General features: G+C 45.2%; 1 protein-coding gene across 1 annotated transcript; it reads left to right on the plus strand.

The window, feature by feature from the left end:
* The first annotated feature begins 11,374 nt into the window (after positions 1 to 11,374).
* Positions 11,375 to 21,698, plus strand: SDR42E1 (short chain dehydrogenase/reductase family 42E, member 1). The gene is made up of 3 exons (XM_007452534.1): positions 11,375 to 11,407; positions 19,863 to 19,955; positions 20,526 to 21,698. The coding sequence occupies exons 2-3, from the start codon at positions 19,888 to 19,890 to the stop codon at positions 21,637 to 21,639; spliced, it is 1,182 nt and encodes a 393-aa protein (XP_007452596.1). The 5' UTR covers positions 11,375 to 11,407; positions 19,863 to 19,887; the 3' UTR covers positions 21,640 to 21,698.
* The last annotated feature ends 785 nt before the right edge of the window (positions 21,699 to 22,483 follow it).

Here is a 22,483-nt window from a genome sequence, read left to right on the forward strand (position 1 = left end):
CTTACGGGCCCAGCCGCTCCGCGGCATGTGGGATCTTCCCGGACCGGGGCACAAACCCGCATCCCCTGCATCGGCGGACGGACTCTCAACCACTGTGCCACCGGGGAAGCCCTCTCTCTCTCTCTTCTTATTCTCCCTCTTAAATGTCTTGAAATTAGTCTACACCCCGGTCTCCACTTCCTTTCCTCACTCTTGGAAAGGACTGGAGTGTGAGAATTCTCCCCTGAAAGGGGGGGTTGGTGATGACATGAATGCCCCACTCTCACTAGGCTGAATGTTTTGCCAGCTCCTTCCTGTAGCAGAAGGGAGGCCATGCATCCCCCTCCATGTTGGTCAGCCAAGGCAGAGAAACCATTCCATCGAGGCAGTGATGACAACAGGACCTCTGAAAGCAGTTCTTGAATGGGGTCTAGAGATAGCACTCGCCTTTCACTAATCCATGGCGACATGAAGGTCATCAGTACGGACAGTGTATTGAGTCTGCATATGATAGAATTCATTTAATTTAAAGGATTATCTTTGGAGAGTATAGCCTTCCTCTCTTTTTGGCATTAAACTATCTTTTCGTGTATGAAATGGTGGTGATAGGATATCACAGTTTGGTTGTTGTTTCTGTTTTGATGCCCTTACTTGGCAAAATTAAAAGTTGGCGAAATTGCGTGTCTCCCAGATTTTGATCTGAAATCTTACCAGTGTTCAAAATTCAAAAACATGGGAGTCCCTCTAACATACAACATGGTGGATCTCAGTAAGATAAATCTTGGGTAGAAATCCAACTCTGCTACTTACTTGACTGTATGAACTGCCCTCTCTTCTCTGAGCAGGCTGTTCACCAATGGTGGGATAATAATTTGTACCTCATATTGGTTATAAAGATAATCTATGTAAACGGCCTGGCGTATCAGCGTTTTCCATGGCAGCCATTATCACAGGAATCTTTTCAGCCTCAACAAAAACTCCAGCAGTATAATTCTGTCAGTTTCTGTCCCTTCTTGGGATTTACAAATTGAGAAATAGGAGCTGCAGGCAACCAGTGCACAGTTTGATGTGGCTTCTCTCCTGAGGCCATGGCTCCCAGGCTGAAGGTTCACAGAAAGAAACGTGCTGGCATCTGTATCTCCAGAAGGGAGATTAAATCTAGGATGAATCTATTAGAAAGAAGGCATCTCAAAATTTGGGAGCGCAGCTGAACACCAATAGTAAATTATACCATAAGCCAGATGTTCCAGGAACTTTCCATTTTTTTTTTTTTTTTTTTTTGCCTGAAGGAAAAGTTTTAGTTCATAAAGAAAACAATGATGAGCAGAAATTGCTATCACAAAATTGTTCATGGTTATTTAACATGAGACCATTTGAAAATAATCAAAGATGTACACAATGATTTATAGAGAAAGTTGTTCATGTCAGTGTTTTTTTTTCATATGTTAAACACAGAAACATCCTAAATGGCTTACCATAAAGGATTTGTTATATAAATTACAGTACTTTCATATGATGGACTGCTATGCAGCCATTAAAAATCATGTTGGGGGCTTCCCTGGTGGCGCAGTGGTTGAGAGTCCGCCTGCCGATGCAGGGGACACGGGTTCGTGCCCCGGTCCGCGAAGATCCCACGTGCCGCGGAGCGTGTGGGCCCGTGAGCCATGGCCGCTTAGCCGGCGCGTCCGGAGCCTGTGCTCCGCAACGGGAGAGGCCACAACCGTGAGAGGCCCGCGTACCGCAAAAAAAAATAAAAATAAAAAGGAAATAATAATAATAGTACATATGGGCTTCCCTGGTGGCACAGTGGTTGAGAGTCCGCCTGCCGATGCAGGGGACACCGGTTCGTGCCCCGGTCCGGGGGGATCCCACCTGCCGCGGAGCGGCTGGGCCCATGAGCCATGGCCGCTGAGCCTGCGCGTCCAGAGCCTGTGCTCTGCAGCGAAAAAAAAAAAAAAAAAAATCATGTTGTTGGAGAATATTTAATGACTTGAGAAAACTTTTGCAATATTTTTTGAGCAAGGAGAGCAGGTTACATGATCATATTTTATGTCCTCATAACCCAGATATCAGTAGGAACTTCCTAAACTCTGGGAACCAGGTAAGACTGGCTCAAATTCCCAATCCCACAGCCTGGGGATGTCAAAGCCTTACCAAGATTTCTTCAAGATCCTAGGGACCTAACTTCTCACAGCTCCTTCTGCTTCTTGTAAGTCACTGCTTCTCACTACCATTCTGAGCTCAGTATGAAACCCAACCTCTCTTTTTCATTTGTAAAACAAAACTTAAAGCAGTAAAGTCGACTTTATTGAAGTTCCTCCTACTTTTAGAGGCTTGGAAGTTCAGGTGGGAGGGATGGGGGGGATGCAGGAGCATCACTGTACTTGCATACAGTGACCCCACTAGGATATGTGCAGGTCCTAGATCCATGAACCTGTGAAGGTGACACTATCTGGGGGAGAAGGGATCTTTGCAGATGTAATTAACATAAGGCTCTCTAGATAAGATCATCTTGGATTAGGATGGACCCTAATTCCCATGAACAGAGGGAGACGGGGTGAAGACCCCGTGAAGATGGAGGGAGAAGTTGGAATTATGGTGCCACAGCCAAGGAAATCCTGGAGCCCCCAGAAGCTGGCAGAGACAAGGAAGTGTCTTAGAGCTTTCAGGACGAGGATGGCCCCGCCGACACCTTGACCTTGGACTTCTAGTCTTCTGAACTGTCAGAACCAATTTCCATTGGTTAAGCCACCAAGTTTGTGGTAATTTGTTATGGCAATCCTAGGAAACTAACACAATCACCGAAGTGCACGTAATAGTACCGGGAGCTTTAACAAGGGCCTACGTGTCCTCCCACCATCAGCACTGTGGAGTGTCACCGACCTCATAGATGCTTCTTTGTGCTTCTCTCACTCTCTTTTTAACCCCCTCCTCTTCCTCCTTCCCTTATTATCCCATGGACTTTAATTTCTCCTTCTATCCTGCAGATTTCTCAGCTCACAGCTCACTCTGATGCCCCAATTTACATGTTCCAATCTTGCTTCACCCGCATCCTTCCCCATCTCAGTGAGGGCAAGGTCATCCTTCTAGTAGCACAGCATACAAGCACTGGACTCCCCTTGACTCTGAACTTTGACTCAACCCCCAACTAATCCATCAAGAAATCTTGCTGGTTCTACCTTCAGAATATATCCACTACCTGACGACTCCACTGCTACTAACCTGGTCCAGGCTACCATCACCTCCTGCCTGGATGACAGCAACAGCCTACCAGTGGGTCCCTCTGATCCCACCCTTGCCTCCCTCCAATCCATTCTCAACCCAGCACTGGAGAAATCCTTTCATAACCTTAGTGCTATCGCATCACTCATCTGCTAAAAACCTGGCAAGGTCTCCCCATCTCACCCAGAGTAAAAGCCAAAATCCTCAAGTGGCTCCAAGGCTAGATAATCTGGCCCCTGTTGCCCTTGATCTATGACTTCTATCCTGTTATTCATTCCATTCTAGTCACAAGGTCCTCCTTGCCACTCCTCAAACACACGGGCAGGACCCTCTGCCTTGGAGTCTCCCTCCAGCTCTTCCCTCTGCCTGGAATACTCTTGTCTGCTTGCTTAATTCTCTCACCTTCTCTGATTCCTTCTTCATGGTCTTCTGCTCAAGGCACCCTGCCCCCACTGCCTTCCCCCTCAACCTAAGTAACAAACTCATGGCAACAACAAAGGCTACAGTCTGTCTGTCTATCTATCTATCTGCCAAAAATGAAACAGTTGTCATGAGAAAGTTGTTATGTTCATTCAAACTGAAATATGAAGTCATTTTTTCTAACATGATCATTAAATATAATTTGGGGCATACAACTCAAAAAGAATTCAAATACTTTGATCTGCCTAGTTGATTTCACAATGTGGAATGGCTTTGCCAACTATATGATGAATATTTTCCATAAATTGAATGAGGTAAATCTTCAATTACAGAGTTGCTTTAAAATATGTTTAAGACACATGATAAGATTAAAGTATTTTATCAAAAATATTGTGTTCACAAGATTGCATTTGTGTTGAAATGAACACTGTTTTGATTTACCCAACTGTGAGAACACCTAGTTAAACAAAATTCTTCTGAATGGAAGAATAACAGCCATTCCACAGGGCTATCCCACTAATGGGCAGGAAGCCTTCCCCCTGGTATTTTCTCTCTCCTTCCACATTCTCAACACCCTGTGGGCCATGTTGTGCCTTTGGTCCCCAACACCCTCCCCTGTGTTGCCCCATTTCATCCTACTCTCTTACCTAAGGCTCTCTCTCAGCTTTATCTTGTTCCACAGGACTTTTGGGAATGGTGCAGGGGCCAGCTGTCTTTCGATCATGGGAGTGGAAGAATAGAGAGAGAAGGCAGCTCTGTGGTCTGGCTTCAGGATGGATTGCCTAAGAGATGATCAAACCTTGCAGACCACCAAGATTAACTTGCTGACACTCTGGGGTGTTCCTCTGGTTAGGAAGCCATCGGGAAAACACAGTGGAAGCAGAAGGAATGGAAAGACAGAATGAGTCCAAGAGACTGTGCGAGGCAAAATTAAACTAATATGCGAATGAAGGAAAAGAAGGGAGGTATCAAAATGGTACGGCCCAGGACTTCCCTGGTGGTCCAGTGGTTAAGACTCTGTGCTTCCACTGAAGGGGGCACGAGTTCCACCCCTGGTTGGGGAGCCAAGATCCCGCATGCTGCATGGTGCGGCCAAAAAAAAAGAAAAAAACGGTACGGCCAATGACAGCTGTTGCTGGAGATAAGTGATCCACTTCTGGACATCAGGTGAAGATAAATGGACCATCCCCATAAATACATCCAAGTGCCAAATTCTTATGTATTTGGGATTCGTCAGCTTGGGGTTCAGAGTTGAGACGAAGAGAAATGCAATGTTCCTTTAAGTGAAGGATGTAAACATAAAAGAATAAAAGGCTCAAGGTTCAGTCTTAGGTTTTACGCAGTTAGGAGCTGGGAAGAAAATACAAAGGAGCCAAAGAAAGAAAATGGAGAGGAAAGGATGAAGGAGGAGGAGGGGAGGGGGAGGAGACAGAGAAGCACAGAGAAGCACATAAATAGTTAAAGGAGAAGGGATTCTATAGGAAAAGTTTAGGATCAGCAATATTGTCTGTGACAGGGTAATTCCAATGCATGACAAGAAGAGAGGGAAGGTTCTTTGCAAAGAAGGAAAATCTAAACAAATGGTAAATTTTTTTTTTTTTTTTTGCGGTACGCGGGCCTCTCACTGCTGTGGCCTCTCCCGTTGCGGAGCACAGACTCCGGACGCGCAGGCTCAGCGGCCATGGCTCACGGGCCCAGCCGCTCCGCGGCACGTGGGATCCTCCCGGACCGGGGCACGAACCCGCGTTCCCTGCATCGGCAGGCGGACTCCCAACCACTGCGCCACCAGGGAAGCCCACAAGTGGTAAATTTTAATTTGTCTTACATAACTGAATCCCTAATGAAACATCTGTGCAGGAATTACATTTAGTATCATGCAGTGAACGCATAGCATTCACAACACCGCCTTTGGTTTTATGGATGCATGTGAATAGTACATATGTTGATTTTCAAGAAACACCACCTGAACGTTCCTTACAAACAAAGATGGAGAAATAAAAGGAACTTCATCTCTGTACTGTGCACGACCTAGTTACATTATATTGTACTGCCACGGTCTCTGAGGGAGGAAAACGTTTGGGTGTGCTGTGGGTTAGGTAAACACTCGCTAAATATTGATGCATGCATAATTAGAATGACTAAAATAATCCTGGCATAAAATTACCCTCACAGTTGGAGGAGAGACAAAACGAAGTAATTTGATCATGAAAATTAATACACGTCGACCCTCGGTTTTCAATGCATCTAAATGAAAACCACTTGTTATTCAAACCTCACTTTCCCTCCTGCTTTGTCCTTTTTTCTCCTTGCCCTAAGAAAGAAGGAGGGGACAGGAACGTCCCAGTGGAAAAGCCATCTTATCTAGATGGTGGAGCAAGAGAATTATGTTTATTTTTCTACGGCAATGGGTCCTAAACTTTTACATGTATTGATTTTGCCACCCATGACACACTTTCATGGGCATATCTGGGGTAACAAGCCATCCTGTCCTCTCCCACTCAAACAACGTTGAAATTATGAAACTGGCATTATTGTAGTGGTTATCTTTTTTAAGTAACAGTTTTATTGAGCTATAATCCACAAATCATACAATTCACCCATTTAAAGTATACAAATCAGTGGTTTTTAGTATTCACAGAGTTATGCAACCATCACCACATTTCATCACCACAAAAATACGTACTGGTATTTCCTGGGATCAGTTTCCAAATAAACTACTTGCACTTGAATCCTTGCCTCAAGGTCTGCTTCTGGGGAAGCTCAAACTAGGACACGGTGGTTTTCTCTCACAATCCAATCGCCGGAATCCCTTGCAAAGCCTATTCTGAGATACATCACCCCCTCCTAAGAGGACTCCCCATATACAAGAAGGAAATATTGATGGGGTTTGTTCTTCATTTCCTGAAAGGAATTCAAAAGAAGCAGGTATGGAGCAGATGTCTCCTTGAGGACAATCCCTAGTCATCGTGGGGATGAGCGTCTTTTATAACCGGCTTATTGCACAGCAGTGGGGAATGGGCAGCTGAATGATAAACCTAACTGCTGTGGTTGTCATTCCTAGGATTGTCTTACCTCTCACTGTATTGTCCCATGCTTGGCATGGTGCTTAGAACACAACAGGTGCCCAACACATGCTCTCATTTAATAAAGATATTCTTTGCAGACCAAGCTGAGTTCCAGTCCACAAGAAGGGAAGAAAGAGGGCAAGGAATTTCTTTTTTAAGCTTGTGATGCAGAAATTGCACACATAACTTCCACTCACACTGTACTGGCAAAAACTTAGCCACATGCACACATCTAGCTTCAGGGGAGGCTGGTAAATGTTGTCTTTATTCTGGATTATCATGTGCTAACAAAACCCTATTATTACAGAAGAAGGGAAAGATATATTTTGGGTAACAACTGGCAGTCTTCCACAAAGCACACATTGGTTTTGTTGGTTGGTGTAGTATGTCCTTTGGTTATATGCCAAGAATCCCTTCTCTTTAGAAAGCCACGTCTGACATGTTCTATAGTAATCTTTCTCTGTCCAGTGCTTGCGTGGGACTGATTCCCATCTGTGGTAGGCAGAATAAAGGTTCCTACACATATCCAAGTCCTAATCCCTGGAACCTGTGAATATTACCCTCCATGGCAAAAGGGACTTTGCAGGTGTGCTTGAGTTAAGGATCTTGAGACAGAGAGATTATCCTAGATTTTCTTGGTGGACCCAAAATGTAATTATAAGTATCTTTATAAGAGGGAGGCAAAGGAAGACTAAACTATAGAAGAGAGAGAAGGCCATGTGACAACAATGGGAGCAAAGAGAGATTTGAAGCCCTATGTTCCTGACTTTGAAGATGGAGGAAGGTGCCAGGAGCCAAGGAATGCAAAGAATATGGCTCTGTAAACTGCAAGAGACAAGGAAACAAATTCTCCTCTAGACCCTCCAGAAGGAACCAGAGCTGCCAACACCTTGACTTTAGCCCAGTGAAATTAATTTCAGATTTACAGCCTCCAGAACTGTAAGAGAATAAATGTGTACAGTTTTAAGTCACCAAGTTCGTGGTAATTTGTTACAGTAGCCATAGGAGACAAATATACTATCTCAAGGCAGATGATAATCCAGTTTCAGTCAATCAGAATATATTATCTCCAGTGTCTGGTTAAGAGATAATCACACGACCCATGACTGCCCTATCACAGTCTTCCCTGGAACTTTTGCTAAATGTAACAGAAAAAATCGTCTTTCTCAAGAATCCAAGGATAAGGAAGTTGTTGGCTTTGGTTGCCAATAAATCCCATCTTGTTGCCCTAGGAAGAGAACCACTCAAACAGTAACAAGGGGAGCTGAGAGATGGGGAGACAGAACTCTGATGATGTTTGAGGCCCTGAAGCTAGATCCAACTTTTGAGCTTCCAGTTATAGGAGCCAATCATTTCTGCCTTTGATTTACCTATATTGGGATGGATTTCTGTGATTTGCAACCCAAATAGACCTGATTAACATGGTTGGTATCTACATTCTTCAATCTCTGCAAACACGAAAGAACAAAAGTGGCAGAGGTAAGCTTTGCTATCTCCGGGGGTCTTTTGTGACCTACTAAGAAAGCTCTAAATACCTGAGCCCTGAGCAGAGAACCCTTGGCCAAGATGCTCAAAATAACATGTAGTTTTAATTAGCACTATTTAAACTCTTAGTTTAATCAGAGAAGGAGAAAGAAAAACCATTGACCCAAATAGGATGCTTGATAATTCTGAATAAGTGCTGTAAATGCTTATAAGAGAATGTTAAGATGCCTAATTGCTGAATAAATGAAATATAAACATTCATTTTGTTACTTGGAGAGTTCTTTAATATGTAATGGGGGAAAACGGTGTATGAAATGCCAAGTGATAAATGCTTGTTTCCTTTTCATCAATTCTTGAAACCATTAACCACCATTTAAATGTCACTCTTTTTTTTCTACTTATTTCTCCCTTTTGAATCTTTTTCATTAGTGGAAGAAAATAGGTTTATCCAGGAGATAGAGCAGCATAGTAGAATGAGCATGGAGTGGAGTGGGATTGGGAGTCTGAAGCCTTGGCTTTTAACCCCAGCTTCGCCAATTACTAGATCAGTGACCTTGGGTAAGTTGCTGAATCTCACTTGGGCTCCAGGTGTAGCATGAGACTACTGTCAGGAATCTCTTACGCATATCTGAGAGCTGTAGTGATAAACACCTTTTAGAGCAGTATCTCTCAGTCTTTACTATGCATAGGAATTCCCTGGGGACTTCCAAATTTTGAAAGACTTTTGTGGATTCTTGTTACATTTGGAGTGGGACCCAAGATCTGCATTTTGAATAAGCTCCCAGGTGATGTTGATGTTGCTGCTTCACACTTTGGGGGTGACAAGGTTTAGGGTGGCTTCCAGGCTCACAATGATTTTCCTTCTCTAGAAACTGCCTCAGCTTTTAGTGGTGGGCTATTAATAGTTGTTCTTGTACCCCCTTGCCAAAGCTGACTACAGTAGAGGTGATTTCTGACCCAACCTCGGCCAAAAGAAGTTCTCACCTGCAAATCCGGTTTTGAACAGAGACAACCAGAGCTGGGACATCCATTCACTTGCTCGTTCATTCGGCAGTTCTTTTCAAATTCTCTCTGTTCCAGATACTATAATGAGCAGTGGGGATGTACCAGTCAATCAGGTGGGTCTCTGTCCTCATAGAGCATTCAGTCTAGTAAGATACAAGATAATTTCAGATAAGCTAAGTGCTTTGAAGTGTTTGGCGAATTTCAAGGGTTGCAGGAGACCTACTTTAAACAGGCGTGTTGGGGAAAGCCAAGCTCTGCCTTCCCTTTCTACAATGACCCTGGAGACCACATGTTGAATACAACATGGCGTAACAAATGAAAGAAGGCTGGGTCCCTTGTGATTGTGTGCAGGGGAGCCACTCACCCCTTCTCTGAAGGCTAACTGGACTGTGATGAGAGTGAGAAATAAACTTTTTTTTCATTAAACCACTGAGATTTCAGGGTTTATTTATTACAGAAGCTAGAACTGTTTACCATGAATACACAAATTGTTAAACTCTTTCTGAGATTCTAAAAGTTGTCCTTTTTCACTTAAATGAGCTAGAGCTATTCTCTGCTACTTGAAACCCAAAGAGCCTTAATGGATACACTTTCTGCGAGAATCTGATGAGCTAATAGGTATAGTAAAGTATAAAGTGTTGGCCATCTGTGAGGAATTATAACAGTAAACTGATTTTTCTGAAATGTAGCCACTTTCTGGATATATTATTAGGGAAAAAAACTAAAAAAGCATTGACATATAAACTCATACTGAGGTCAGTTTCTTTCTCTGGCCATTTCTATCTTAGAGTTCTTATTCAGACCTTTACGAAATCAACTCACTAAATTGCAGTGGAAACTAAGGAAGTAATTATAAAGTTTATAATTTTCCCTTAAAACATAAGTGCTTAGATTTTAAAAGAGTCCTTGGTGGCATGATAATATTAAATTTGCCACAATTCGTCTTATGGGCCATCAACATGCAGTAAATCTGGGCAACCCTTAGAGGACCCTGAAGTTCCCCAAAGGAAATCTGTCTTACATACTGCATCCCTGGAGGAATCTTTTCTTCCTTGGCTACTGGTCTGAAGAGCATGTTGCTGGTCACCTGTAGCCCCCTCACTAGGCTTCCTCTTCTCCTCTTCTAATCTTTGTACATCCAGGGCAGCCAGAGAAAAGCTGTTCCTTAAGACTACGTGGTACAACCATATCTCAGTCTCCTAAGACTTATGGCTGAACCCCAGTTGAGGACGAGACAGACAGATAGACAAGATCAGAGAGGAAAGATTAGAGACACCGATGCTGGGGACTTAGCTTTCTTCACATGGCCTTCATCAATTTTTATATCCCAGGGCTTGAGGTTTTCCTTGTGACTTTGTGGTCCCAGTGAAAATTTAGCAGTAAATGACTTACTTCATATGAGCTTCTTTGAGTCTGCATGTGGCAAGAGAAGCGTATGAAGTCAAACTCCCATCCTTTGAGCCACCAAAATGAAATCCTTCCCAGCCAGGGGTCAATTCATGTGTGTGTGTGTGTGTGTGTGTGTGTGTGTGTGTGATGTGTGTGTGTGTGTACACAGTGCCTGCAACTTTCCATAGAACCAGACTCCTGACGAGGAGACAGAATATTGGCCTCTCCGGGAGACCTCTGAAGGTGGATGCCAACGTTCCTTTCTACATGGTTTTTAAGTCTTTGGTTCCTTAAGCAGCAAAGGTTAGTCTTAGCATCATTGCCTGCTCAGTGATCAGAAATGGAACTGTAAAAATAGGGAAAACATGGAAACTCAGAGATAGAGATTTTAAAAGATACATGCGGAGTGAATATTCAGGAGTCTGGAGAGCCTCATCCATCCATACAAGCAATAACTGATTGAGCTGAGCCCCTCCTATTTATCAGGCACTGCCTGTGCTCAGCGTTGGGGGTGCACAGAGACGGAGGTGCAAGTCTAAAGGCAGAAATTGGAGGTAGTTACAGCAGTAGATGTGCCCTGAAAGGGCTCCCGCGAAGCTGGAACACATGGGTTGGACACGTCGGGGAGTCTCATGTAGTGAGCATGATGCATAGGTGACGGTGGATGAGCAACCTGCACATCATAGAGATGCCGAGACCTCCGCGCTTCCTAGAGAGGCCCGGAAGTGGAGCCAGGTGGCCGGTCTGACGGCTCCGGCGCCGAGCGCGGGCGGCGGCGATCGTTAGAGGCCTGGCTTGCAAGTCCTCGAGCAGACCCGGCGTTGCTGTGGTTTTCTGTTGCTGTGAGTGGGCCTGGGGAGGGGGGGGCCGTCCCTCCGCGGGGACCTGGGCCCGGCTTACGGGGGCGCTCAGGCTCGCACGCGCGTCGGGGCCCGCGGAGGGCGACGCTGCCTGTACCTGCGCCGGGCGGCAGCCCAGGTGGGACGAGCCCACTGGCTGCTGGTACGGGGCGCGGTCGCGAGTGATGACCGAAGTCTTCCCCTTTTTAGTTCTCTCGGATTTCAAGGAGCGGGGCTCAGCGTGGCTTTCTAGAATGTCGCGAAGGTCTCAAGCACAGGCTAGCTTCTGTCTCTCGTTTTCTTTTCTTTTCTTTCTTTTTTTTTTTTGCGGTACGCGGGCCTCTCACTATTGTGGCCTCTCCCGTTGCGGAGCACAGGCTCCAGACGCGTAGGCTCAGCGGCCATGGCTCACGGGCCCAGCCGCTCCGCGGCATGTGGGATCTTCCCGTACCGGGGCACAAACCCGTGTCCCCTGCATCGGCAGGCGGACTCTCAACAACTGCGCCATCAGGGAAGCCCTCGTTTTCTCTCTTTTTTTCAGATATCTGGGCCCCAAGCTCAGAGCTTTCAACAAGCATCTGTATCGAGCTAGACTTGATTCACATTTTTAATTTTCATCGCACTTTGGGGGTAAAGATTACCGTCTCTTGATGACAAATGATTCTGGTTTTCCATTTAAGTGGCCATGTAAGGTTACCATTTAAAATGAACGTATTTATTGTTAAAAGATAAGTAGTTTTAAATGAAACACAATAGGGAAGACATAGTATCAGAGATACCAGGTGTGACAGAAATTATGAACGTGGGAAGTGCACAACACTGCATTGTCCCAAGCCAGCTGGGGACTCCTACAGACCTGGCTTCAAGTCCTAGGTCCAGCTCAGCCACTGACACCTGCATAATTTGTGGACTAGTTTGTTTGTTTCTTTTTAAAAGATTTTTTTCCAACTTTACTAGGATATAATTGACATATAACATTGTGTAATTTTAAGATGTACAATGTGATGACTTGTTACGCCTATATATCGTGAAATAATAACCACAATAAGGTTAGTTAAATCTCCATCACCTCACAGAATTACAGTTTTTTTTGTGTGCATGGTGAAAACTTTAAAGATCTACTCCTTTAGCAACTTTCAAGCATGTAATACAGTATCATTAAATATGGTCCCCATGCTGTATGTTAGATCCCCAGAACTTAATTCTGTCTCATAACTGGAGGCTTAGACCCTTTGACCAACGGTTCCTCGTTTCCCCCATCCCGCAGCCGCTGGCAACCACCATTCTACTCTCTGTTTCTAGAGTTCAGCTTTTTTAAGATTCTTTGTATAAATGATATCGTGCAGTATTTGTCTTTGACTTATTTCACTTAGCACAGTGCCCTCAAGGTCCATTTGTGTTGTCACTAATGGTAGGATTTCCTTCCCTTTTCAATGGCTGAATAATATTTCATTGTGTGTGTGTGTGTGTGTGTGTGTGTGTGTGTGTACACACACACACACACACACACCACATTTCCTTTATCCATTCATCCATTAATGGGCACTTAGGTTGTTTCTGTGACTTAGCAATTGTGAATAATGCTGCAATGAATATGGGGGTGCAGGTATCTTTTCCAGATAGTGATTTCATTTACTTTGGATATATTTATGCGTAGGCAAGTTTCTTAACCTCTAAGCCTTTTCCTCATATCTGAAAAGCTGAGGATAATAACTACCTCAGAAGATTGTCCTGAGGCTTCAGTAGTAAACCTTAAAGCACCTAGCCCATAATAACTAATAAATGTAGCCATAGTTGTTATTTTCATTTTAGCAGGGAGGAAACAGGATCAGAGAGGTTCAGTGACTTTGCCAGGGTCACACAGGGAATTGGTGGGAGAACCAAGTCTAGGACCCAGATTTTCTGATTTCTAACCTAGGAAGCTTAATCCTGCCTCCGAACTCTACCTCATGGCAGGGGATGGGGCGCCTCCTGCCTCTCCGCTGGAAATTGGAAGGACCCCTATCAGGTTGCAGAATATGTTAGCTGTTAAAGCCCCTACAGGACTCTGGTCAGCACTGACTTGGCTGCTTCAGGTCAGGGACTCTGCACAGCCCCGAGTGCTTGTTGTGGTTGAGGCGTAAGCTGTGGAGTCAGAGGCACCTGGGTTCCAGTAGGTACAGCTCCCTGCTCCCCCATCTACTAGCTGCAGTAAATGGGATTAAGCAATTAGTACTCGCCTCAGAGAGTTGTTAGGAGCGTCAAGGGAAATGATTTGTGGAGAAGGCCTAGCACGATGCCTGGCACACAGTAAGTGCTTAATAAATGCCAGATGACAGTACTTTGATATGTTGAAGTGGCAGGCATGCTGACCTAGAGGGGAGGAAGCACAAGTGTAGTACTTGCAGGTACAGCAGAAAATGGCATTTGAAAAGTGTGCAGAGCCTTCCCTGCATTTGGATTTACCGGGTGTGTGATCCACCAAATACTCCTCGTTCCTGTAGACATTCCTGGGGAAGTGGCCTAGGCCTGTATGGAGTTTATGTGGTAGTTTGGGAAGCAGGTGGGAAATACCAATTATAAAATTATGTACTTACTTTTATCATAAGCATCATGAATAATTGCAAGGATCTTTTTTTATTTTATTATTTTTTTTGTGGTACGTGGGCCTCTCACTGTTGTGGCCTCTCCCGCCGCGGAACACAGGCTCCGGACGCGCAGGCCCAGTGGCCATGGCTCACGGGCCCAGCCGCTCCGCGGCATGTAGGATCCTCCCAGACCGGGGCGCGAACCCGTGTCCCCTGCATCGGCAGGCGGACTCTCAACCACTGCGCCACCAGGGAAGCCCTGCAAGGATCTTCTGTGCAACAAATATCTAGGTAAAAGGAGTTTGAGTGGGTAGCTGGATAAGAAGATAAGGTGATGAGAATTAGCTTCCCTGCCCACCGTCAGTTGTATTCAAAACTGTGTGTGCAAATACCACTGTTTGTCATGAGTATATCAACTTTCCACTTAATGCTGTGCCCTTAGTTTTCTTCCCGAATGTGTTTGGCCTTTTAGGTTTTGCACCTCACATCCTTTTACCTGTATCAGGGTGACTCTCCTTATTGTTTCTCACTACTTCTATCATCTTTATGGCGTTGACTGCTTTGTATTGAACACAAATTACTTTCAGATCACATATGGAATTTGAACGGCACCATTTCTAAGCCCTCTAGTCTCAATATACTTTCCTGGTCTCAATACAGTAAGAACAGTTACCTTTTGCCTCTGGTCAGTACTTGGGCAGTAATTTAAAACACACCATCAAAGGGTTAAACTACCTGGAGATATTTTTATCTTCCTTAAAGTAAATACAGTAAATTTTTGTTTTTATGAAAGCCATCTTCAATTCTGCTCTCTGTTCCGTACTCGAGTGGCACCTAGGTTTGTATATTGCATTGTAATACCAGAGAGTTAGTGGCGTCGTCCTGTTGAACCCTGGAGATGAAGGAACTGTGTGCATAAGTTAAGGTTCTTATTACTGATCCTTCACAGTTAATTAGGTCTTTGTAAATCTAAATTACTCCCAGTCATTTTTATGAGTTTCTTCTCATAAATTCCCTGTGATGTCAGTTTTATTACCCTCGTTCTTTCTTAGTATTATCAAGGGGTCAGGCAGATTTTAAATTTCATTTTTTCTTGTTTGTAATTAAGATTCCTTTTTTTGGGTCGTGTACTTAACCTTAACCTGTATCTGCTAAAATGATGGCTCAGATCAAATGTGACCCTCCCCCCCACCCAGAGGGAAGCAACTACTGAACAAAGCCACGTTTTGGAAGACCCTTAAAGAAACTGAGATTATAAACACTGGTCTGAGTACCCAGCCCTAGAAGGAATCAGGTGGAAACTAATAAAACAGAAGCCATGAAATATGAAAAATCGGGCAGCTGATTGAGAGAAAATTGTGTACACTCTCTTTCTCCCCGCTGGTTTAGTGTTTGTGGGAATTTCTTTTGGTTGCCTGCAAAATGTGTTTGCAGCAATTTTTCTGTGCTCGTTGACGCAAGGAACCAGGAAAGGAGGAGGTGGCCTCTGGGTGACACCGTTTGTTAATGGCTGGTCATCTGCGAAGGTTGCAGGCTTCTTTCATTGCTGTTTGTCTTGTGAAATTATTACGTTTTCCTTACTCGTCACCACGCGTCTGACCCTGCCGGTCAGGTCATTTACACCAGTTCTTGCCCCAGATCATTCTGGAACGAGTTGGAAGGTAATGAGGAGTAGCATGAATAGGCCTGACAGGTACCCTGAAGCATTGATAATTTGAACTTGTACATTCCTGGTGTGATTAATGTGCACATGAGCCATGACTGACCTGTGGTCTTATGACTGGATTGGAATGTGCAGTTTTAAAAAACAAAGGACAATGAAAGATTAGGAAGAATTTCTGTTGGAAAATTTTAACTGGACTCTTTGAGGCCTTGTCCATTTTCTGATTTCCTTACAGAGGAATTCTTGTGGAGATGCTAAGAATATGTTAACCTTTTGTATCTGGCATCCTCTTAATGAAAACCCTATTAACCAAAGAGAGCACTTCTAAAACCCGTGTGGGCTGTTTCGGTTAATGACATCACCTTCCTCACACTTCACCCGGGCCCTGCCTGCTGCCGCCGCCTCATCCTCATTTCAGTTGAGCACCCTGGCATTTCACCCTCATCGGCCCTTGCCTAGACTCTTTCCTCCTCCAGGGAAAGCTTAATCTTTCACAAGGACCAAAGTGAGCCCGATGTTCCGTAAACGTACAAAGACCCTCTGTTGTCTATAGCAGCGGTCCTCAACCTTTTTGGCACCAGGGACCGGTTTCGTGGAAGACCATTTTTCCACGGACTGGGGGCCGGGGGCAGTAACGCGAGCGTTGGGGAGCCGCAGATGAAGCTTTGCCCGCCCGCCCGCCGCTCACCTCCTGCCGTGCGGCCTGGTTCCTAACAGGCCATGGACCGGTACTGGTCAGCAGTCCAGGGGTTGGGAGCCCCTGGTCTATAGAATAGAGTTCAGGCTCCCCCAAAGAGGATGCCAAGCTGTCTCCAAGCCGACTCCAGCCATCTTTCCTCCCTAAATCACCAGCCACACACTTCGGCTTCAATTTGCACGCCCCGTATCGGTTGCCCAACACAAGCCCACCCTGTTGCTCTTCTGTTCATGTGTGATGCCCCCTCAGCCTGTGGTAGCCCTCTGCCTAGCCTCAGCCTGCCTCCGTCCTCCCGTTGTCCCCGGTCTGCTCTAGTGCCTACTCTTCAGTGAGGTTTTCTCAGACCGGCCCTTCAGAATCAACTTATCCCATCTCCCTTCGACCTCGGTGCCCCCACGGCACCTGGTTTATACCAGCATGGCAGTAATCTTGGTTTCTCCTTTTTGCCATGTACTTCAGGTATTTGTAGAAGCCTCTCTCCTCCAGCATAAGCTCCAGAATGCAGGAATTCTGTCCCATTTTGCTTTATGTCATTTTCACGCCAGGACTTTTATTTTTAAGAGATGTTAAATTAAAATGGCAACATTGATTGGCATACATAATAACGACTCTTAGACACTGCAGTGCCCTGCATAATTTGTGCCCATCATCATTTTACTAAATTGCATGTATTATTTCACAGTGTTCAAAATCATCCATAAGCAACAAATACTTGTTGAGTATCTACTGTCTCCGAGGTTCTGGTGGGAACACGCCAGTGAGAAAGGCTGAAGGTCTTGGTTCTCATGGCACCTACGTTCTGTTGGAAGGAGATCGGTAGTCAAAAAGGAAACAAATAAATTTAGATAGTGAAATGTGCGAAGGAGAAAACAGAGCAGCGTTTAGATAAGGGAGAGCTCTTCGAGAAGGGGTGATCAGAAACACCTCTTTGCGTTGAGTAAGTGGCCCTTGAGCAGACCTAAATATTGAGAAAGATGCAGCCAGCCGAAGATCTGTTGCAGAGGTGGTTCACACAGAAGCGAAGCAAGAAGTGTGTGTAGGGGCTTCCCTGGTGGCGCAGTGGTTGGGAGTCCGCCTGCCGATGCAGGGGACGCGGGTTCGTGCCCCGGTCCGGGAAGATCCCACATTCCGCAGAGCGGCTGGGCCCGTGAGCCATGGCCGCTGAGCCTGCATGTCCGGAGGCTGTGCTCCGCAACGGGAGAGGCCACAACAGTGAGAGGCCGCGTACCGTTAAAAAAAAAAAAGAAGAAGTGTGTGTAGACCTCGGCACAGATGAGTGTCCGGAGGTGTGCTCCGCAACGGGAGAGGCCACAACAGTGAGAGGCCGCGTACCGTTAAAAAAAAAAAAGAAGAAGTGTGTGTAGACCTCGGCACAGATGAGCTTGGCATCTTCAAAAAAGGGCAAAAGTTCAGGTGGCTGGAGGGTAGAGTACCAGTGGTGGAAGAGTGAGCTGAAGTCAGAGAAGGAGGTTGCCACCAGGTCGTGATGGGGACAGTAAGAAGCCTGGGTTGAAATGTCAGTGACTGACATCTTTTGTGTTTGGAAACAGCAGCTGTTAACAAAGTCACGTGCTTACGTTAAATGATAGAATTGACTACAGCAAGTTTTATGGCTACTCCAAATCCAAGGGGGAGTGTTCTGCACTCCGAAGGTCACTGTTGGGTATATTAAAGGGGTGCCGGGACGTTCATTCTTTATGGATTTTCTTGTAAGTGCAGTGGCAGTGGCAATTGCTTTGTCAAACGCTGGGACTCCATCAGCCATCCTCCACGTCATTTTGCTCAGTTTTCCTAATATTTCTCACTCTTCTGCATACCCTTAAGCCACTGAGACAGTCACTTGCTGAATCTTGTCTTCAGCTGTCACACCAACTGATTTCTGCCTGAATGATCTGATTGGCTTTCCTGGCACTCAGATCTCATTAGTAGAGTTTTCCAGAAGAACCCAACAAACTTTTTGTAACCCTGTGCTTTTGAGAGACCTAATCATGGTATGTGGGAATGTAAGAAAAAAGTCAAATCCCCAGACTCTAGAGCCTGAAGAAAAGGAAATTCAAGAAGTGACATCCGTGGAGCACCTGCACTATGTCAGGCATTTTTCATACACTATCCCATTTGGTCTCCATAAGCCTGTGAGCTTATCATTAGCTCCGCTTTTTAGATGCAGCAACAGGCACAGAGGGATGAGCTTGTCCAAGTGATAGGGCTCTTGGTTGCTTGCAGTCTCCCTGTCTAACCGCACCGCTGAGTGTCTCCAGTGACTTGAGTGTGTGTGTGTGTGTGTGTGTGTGTGTGTGTGGGTGTGTGTGTATTCCCAACACATCTGAAGACCCGCATGCCTCCTGTTCCATTTCTTCTTAAGTGGAAAGAGTTGAGTGGCCCACTTTTTGCTTGCTCTGTCTTGTTTTTGAGAGAAAGGGCTCTTGGAGCCTTGAGAAAATAATAAAAATATAAAATATAAAAATAATTATTATTTTAGCATAGGAGCGGAGGGAGGGAGAAGCAAGATCCCCATAGGTATTGAGCACATGCTGTACTTAGAAGATTTCCTGGGTGGGGGAACGTGGTTTGCTACACAAAGGATGTTTTTGTCCCCTCCCACTTTTTTTTTTTAACATATAGGGTTAATAAAACACCAGTATTTTTTAAAATAAATAAATTTATTTATTTATTTATTTATTTTTGGCTGCATTGGGTCTTCGTTGCTGCACGCAGGCTTTCTCTAGTTGAGGCGAGCGGGGGCTACGCTTGCGGTGCGCGGCCTTCTCATTGCGGTGGCTTCTCTTGTTGCAGAGCACAGGCTCTAAGCGCATGGGCTTCAGTAGTTGTGGCTCGCAGGCTCAGTAGTTGTGGCTCACGGGCTCAGTAGTTGTGGCTCACAGGCTCAGTTGTAGTGGCACATGGGCTCAGTAGTTGTGGTGCACGGGCTTAGTTGCTCCGTGGCATGTGCGATCTTCCCGGGCCAGGGCTTGAACCCATGTCCCCTGCATTGGCAGGAGGATTCTTAACCATGGCACCACAGGGAAGTCCCAAAACACCAGTATTAAACTGTGCTGTAGTGTGCTGTTTAAAAACAAAGATGTTGGAAATTGCTTTAAAGTTCTGTCCTGGATTTTTTTCTGGTGTGTGGGGAAAATGCCTCTCCCTACCAAATGTGAACGACTTCTTTTCCAAAAGGCTCTAATGTTTTCTGAGGATTCAGAATAAATACCTTACATTTGGAGAGTGCTTTGTGGTTTTCAAAGCACTCCCATGTACGTTATCTTATTTAACCTTCACATTGACCTTGCCAGGCAGTCAGGGCAGATATTACTGTTCCCATGATTCATAGGTAGAAATGTGAAGCCCAAGAAGAGAAAGGAGGGGTGTGGGGAGGAGTTGGTTAATGTCACAAAGCCATGACGGGAACCCAGGTCTTAAGCTTTTCTTTTTACTAGAGCGTATTGCCTTTTTGATTTTGTTAACCCCAAATGAGGGACAATCACATTTGCGTCTGAATCAGTAACAGTGATGCATACTACTTTCTTATAGGTCCAGTTATCTTTGACTGCCATATATGGATTCCCAAAAATCTCTGAAGGAAACAGTCCTTGTTACGGGAGGAGGTGGCTATTTTGGCTTCCGGTTAGTGCATCTGCAAAATATGTCCATGGGATTATTTTATTGGTAGTTACTGGGAAAAGTATAGCTTTCAGCTCACACTAATGCAGTGTAGACTTTTACTTGTTTGTATAGTGTTAAACCAGGAATGAACCGTGTTGCCCACGGCTCAGATACTGAAATGGAGAACTACAGGTACATTCTGCTTTAAGAAAAATTCTTTACAAAGCCATTGAATTCGGGAGGGGAGATATGCACAACACCGAAAACAATGTAACATAATCGCTGTTTTTTCACAATTACCTTATCATTCATAAATATTCTGAAGAATAGATGGTGGGTCCTAGAATGGGGGGTGGGGGAATGTAACATGTAGACATCACCGTCTTTGAAGATAAAGCCTCTCTCATTTTCATTTAAGTGAATGTGAAGATTCTTATTTTTGAATATTTGCATAAGTAAGACTAGTACCAGTGAACATGGAAAGTGAGGAGCTCAGGATAAGCCAAGAAGACTGGGGAAATTATTTTACACACTTTTCCTAGGCACAGCTTAATAGTGATTTGATCTAACTTTTACTCTTGGTTGTTTCAGCCTAGGCTGTGCTCTGAACCAGAAGGGAGTCCGTGTGATTCTGTTTGACATCAGCAGCCCTGCTCAAACCATTCCAGAAGGAATCAAGTTTATACACGGAGACATCCGCCACGTCTCTGACATAGAGAAAGCCTTCCAGGATGTGGATGTCGCTTGTGTGTTCCATATTGCCTCTTACGGTATGTCGGGGCGCGAGCAACTGAATCGAAACCTGATTGAAGAAGTGAACGTGGGGGGCACAGACAACATCCTCCAGGCTTGCAGGAGGCAAGGGGTGCCAAGGTTAGTTTATACGAGCACCTTCAATGTCATCTTCGGAGGTCAAGTTATCAGAAATGGAGACGAATCTCTGCCTTACCTACCTCTTCACCTCCATCCTGATCACTACTCTCGGACCAAGTCTGTTGCAGAGAAGAAGGTGCTGGAGGCCAATGGTACAGCCCTGGAAAGGAGTGATGGGGTCTTAAGAACCTGTGCTCTGAGGCCGGCTGGCATCTATGGGCCTGGAGAGCAAAGGCACCTCCCCAGGATAGTAAGCTACATTGAGAAGGGCCTGTTCAGGTTTGTGTACGGAGAACCCAAGAGTCTGGTTGAATTTGTCCATGTGGATAACTTGGTGCAGGCTCACATTCTGGCTTCAGTGGCCCTGAAAGCTGACAAGGGCCACATTGCCTCTGGGCAGCCCTACTTCGTCTCAGATGGCAGACCTGTGAACAGCTTTGAGTTCTTCCGGCCTTTGGTTGAGGGCCTGGGCTACAAGTTCCCATCCATCCGCCTGCCCTTGACTCTCATCTACTACTTTGCTTTCCTAACCGAGACGGCCCACTTCATTCTGGGTCGACTGTACAACTTCCAGCCCTTCCTCACCCGCTCCGAAGTTTACAAAACCGGCGTCACACATTACTTTAGCCTAGAGAAAGCAAAGAAGGAGCTAGGTTATGAGGCTCAGCCCTTTGACCTCCAGGAAGCAGTAGAATGGTTTAAAGCCCGTGGTCATGGCAGAAGTCCTGGAAGTCGTGACTCTGAGTGTCTTGTTTGGGACGGGCTGTTGGTTGTACTCTTGGTTATAGTGGTTGTCGCATGGCTGCCGCCTTCTGTGATTCTGTCTGTGTGAAGGAGGAGCTAGAAATAAGGAGCTGATCACACTTGCTGAGATGGTTTTCAAGAAACACAGGTTTGGGACTTGGTGGCGCTGTGGTAAAGAATCCGCCTGCCAATGCAAGGGACGTGGGTTCAAGCCCTGGTCCAGGAAGATCCCACATGCTGTGGAGCAGCTAAGCCCGTGTGCCACAACTACTGAACCTGCACTCTAGAGCCCTCGAGCCACAACTGCTGAGCCCACATGCCACAACTACTGAAGCCCATGCGCCTAGAGCCCATGCTCCGCATCAAGAGAAGCCACCACAGTGAGAAGTCCACACACCGCAACAAAGAGCAGCCCCCGCTCGCCGCAACTAGAGAAAGCCTGCGCACAGCAACGAAGACCCAACGCAGCCAAAAATAAATAAATAAATTTATAGGAGAAAAAAGAAACACAGGTTTGAAAAATAGATGGACAGACAGACAGAGAGATAGATACCTGGTGTCAGATTTTGAATCTCCAAATCGCTGCTTAAGAATAGATTCTTGGATTAAGTCTTCATTTCCTACCTCCTTGCACAAAGCATGAAGGGAGAAATAGAAGCGAAAGAGGGAGGAGATATGGGGACATATGTATATGTGTAACTGATTCACTTAGTTATAAAGCAGAAACTAACACACCACTGTAAAGCAGTTATACTCCAGTAAAGATGTTAAAGAAAAAAAGATAAGTTTGAGATTTGGCTCCTTGGGTGCTTCTTCTTTCGATCAGTACAGTACAAGTCATTCTGGAGCCATAGAGCTAAACCTCCTTAGATGGGAAATGTCTTGTTTGAATTTCTCAGAAGCCAAAAATATACTTACTTCCATTCCATACA

The sequence above is a fragment of the Lipotes vexillifer genome, unplaced genomic scaffold (assembly GCF_000442215.2).
Source record: "Lipotes vexillifer unplaced genomic scaffold, Lipotes_vexillifer_v1.1 scaffold443, whole genome shotgun sequence".
NCBI lineage: Eukaryota > Metazoa > Chordata > Mammalia > Artiodactyla > Lipotidae > Lipotes > Lipotes vexillifer.

What these genes read in the sequence shown, in the direction of transcription:
- SDR42E1 (XM_007452534.1), top strand. Translation starts at nt 19,888, where the DNA reads ATGGATTCCCAAAAATCTCTGAAGGAAACAGTCCTTGTTACGGGAGGA. An exon ending in GGTGGCTATTTTGGCTTCCG is followed by an intron (nt 19,956 to 20,525) that starts GTTAGTGCATCT and finishes TGGTTGTTTCAG; the next exon opens with CCTAGGCTGTGCTCTGAACC.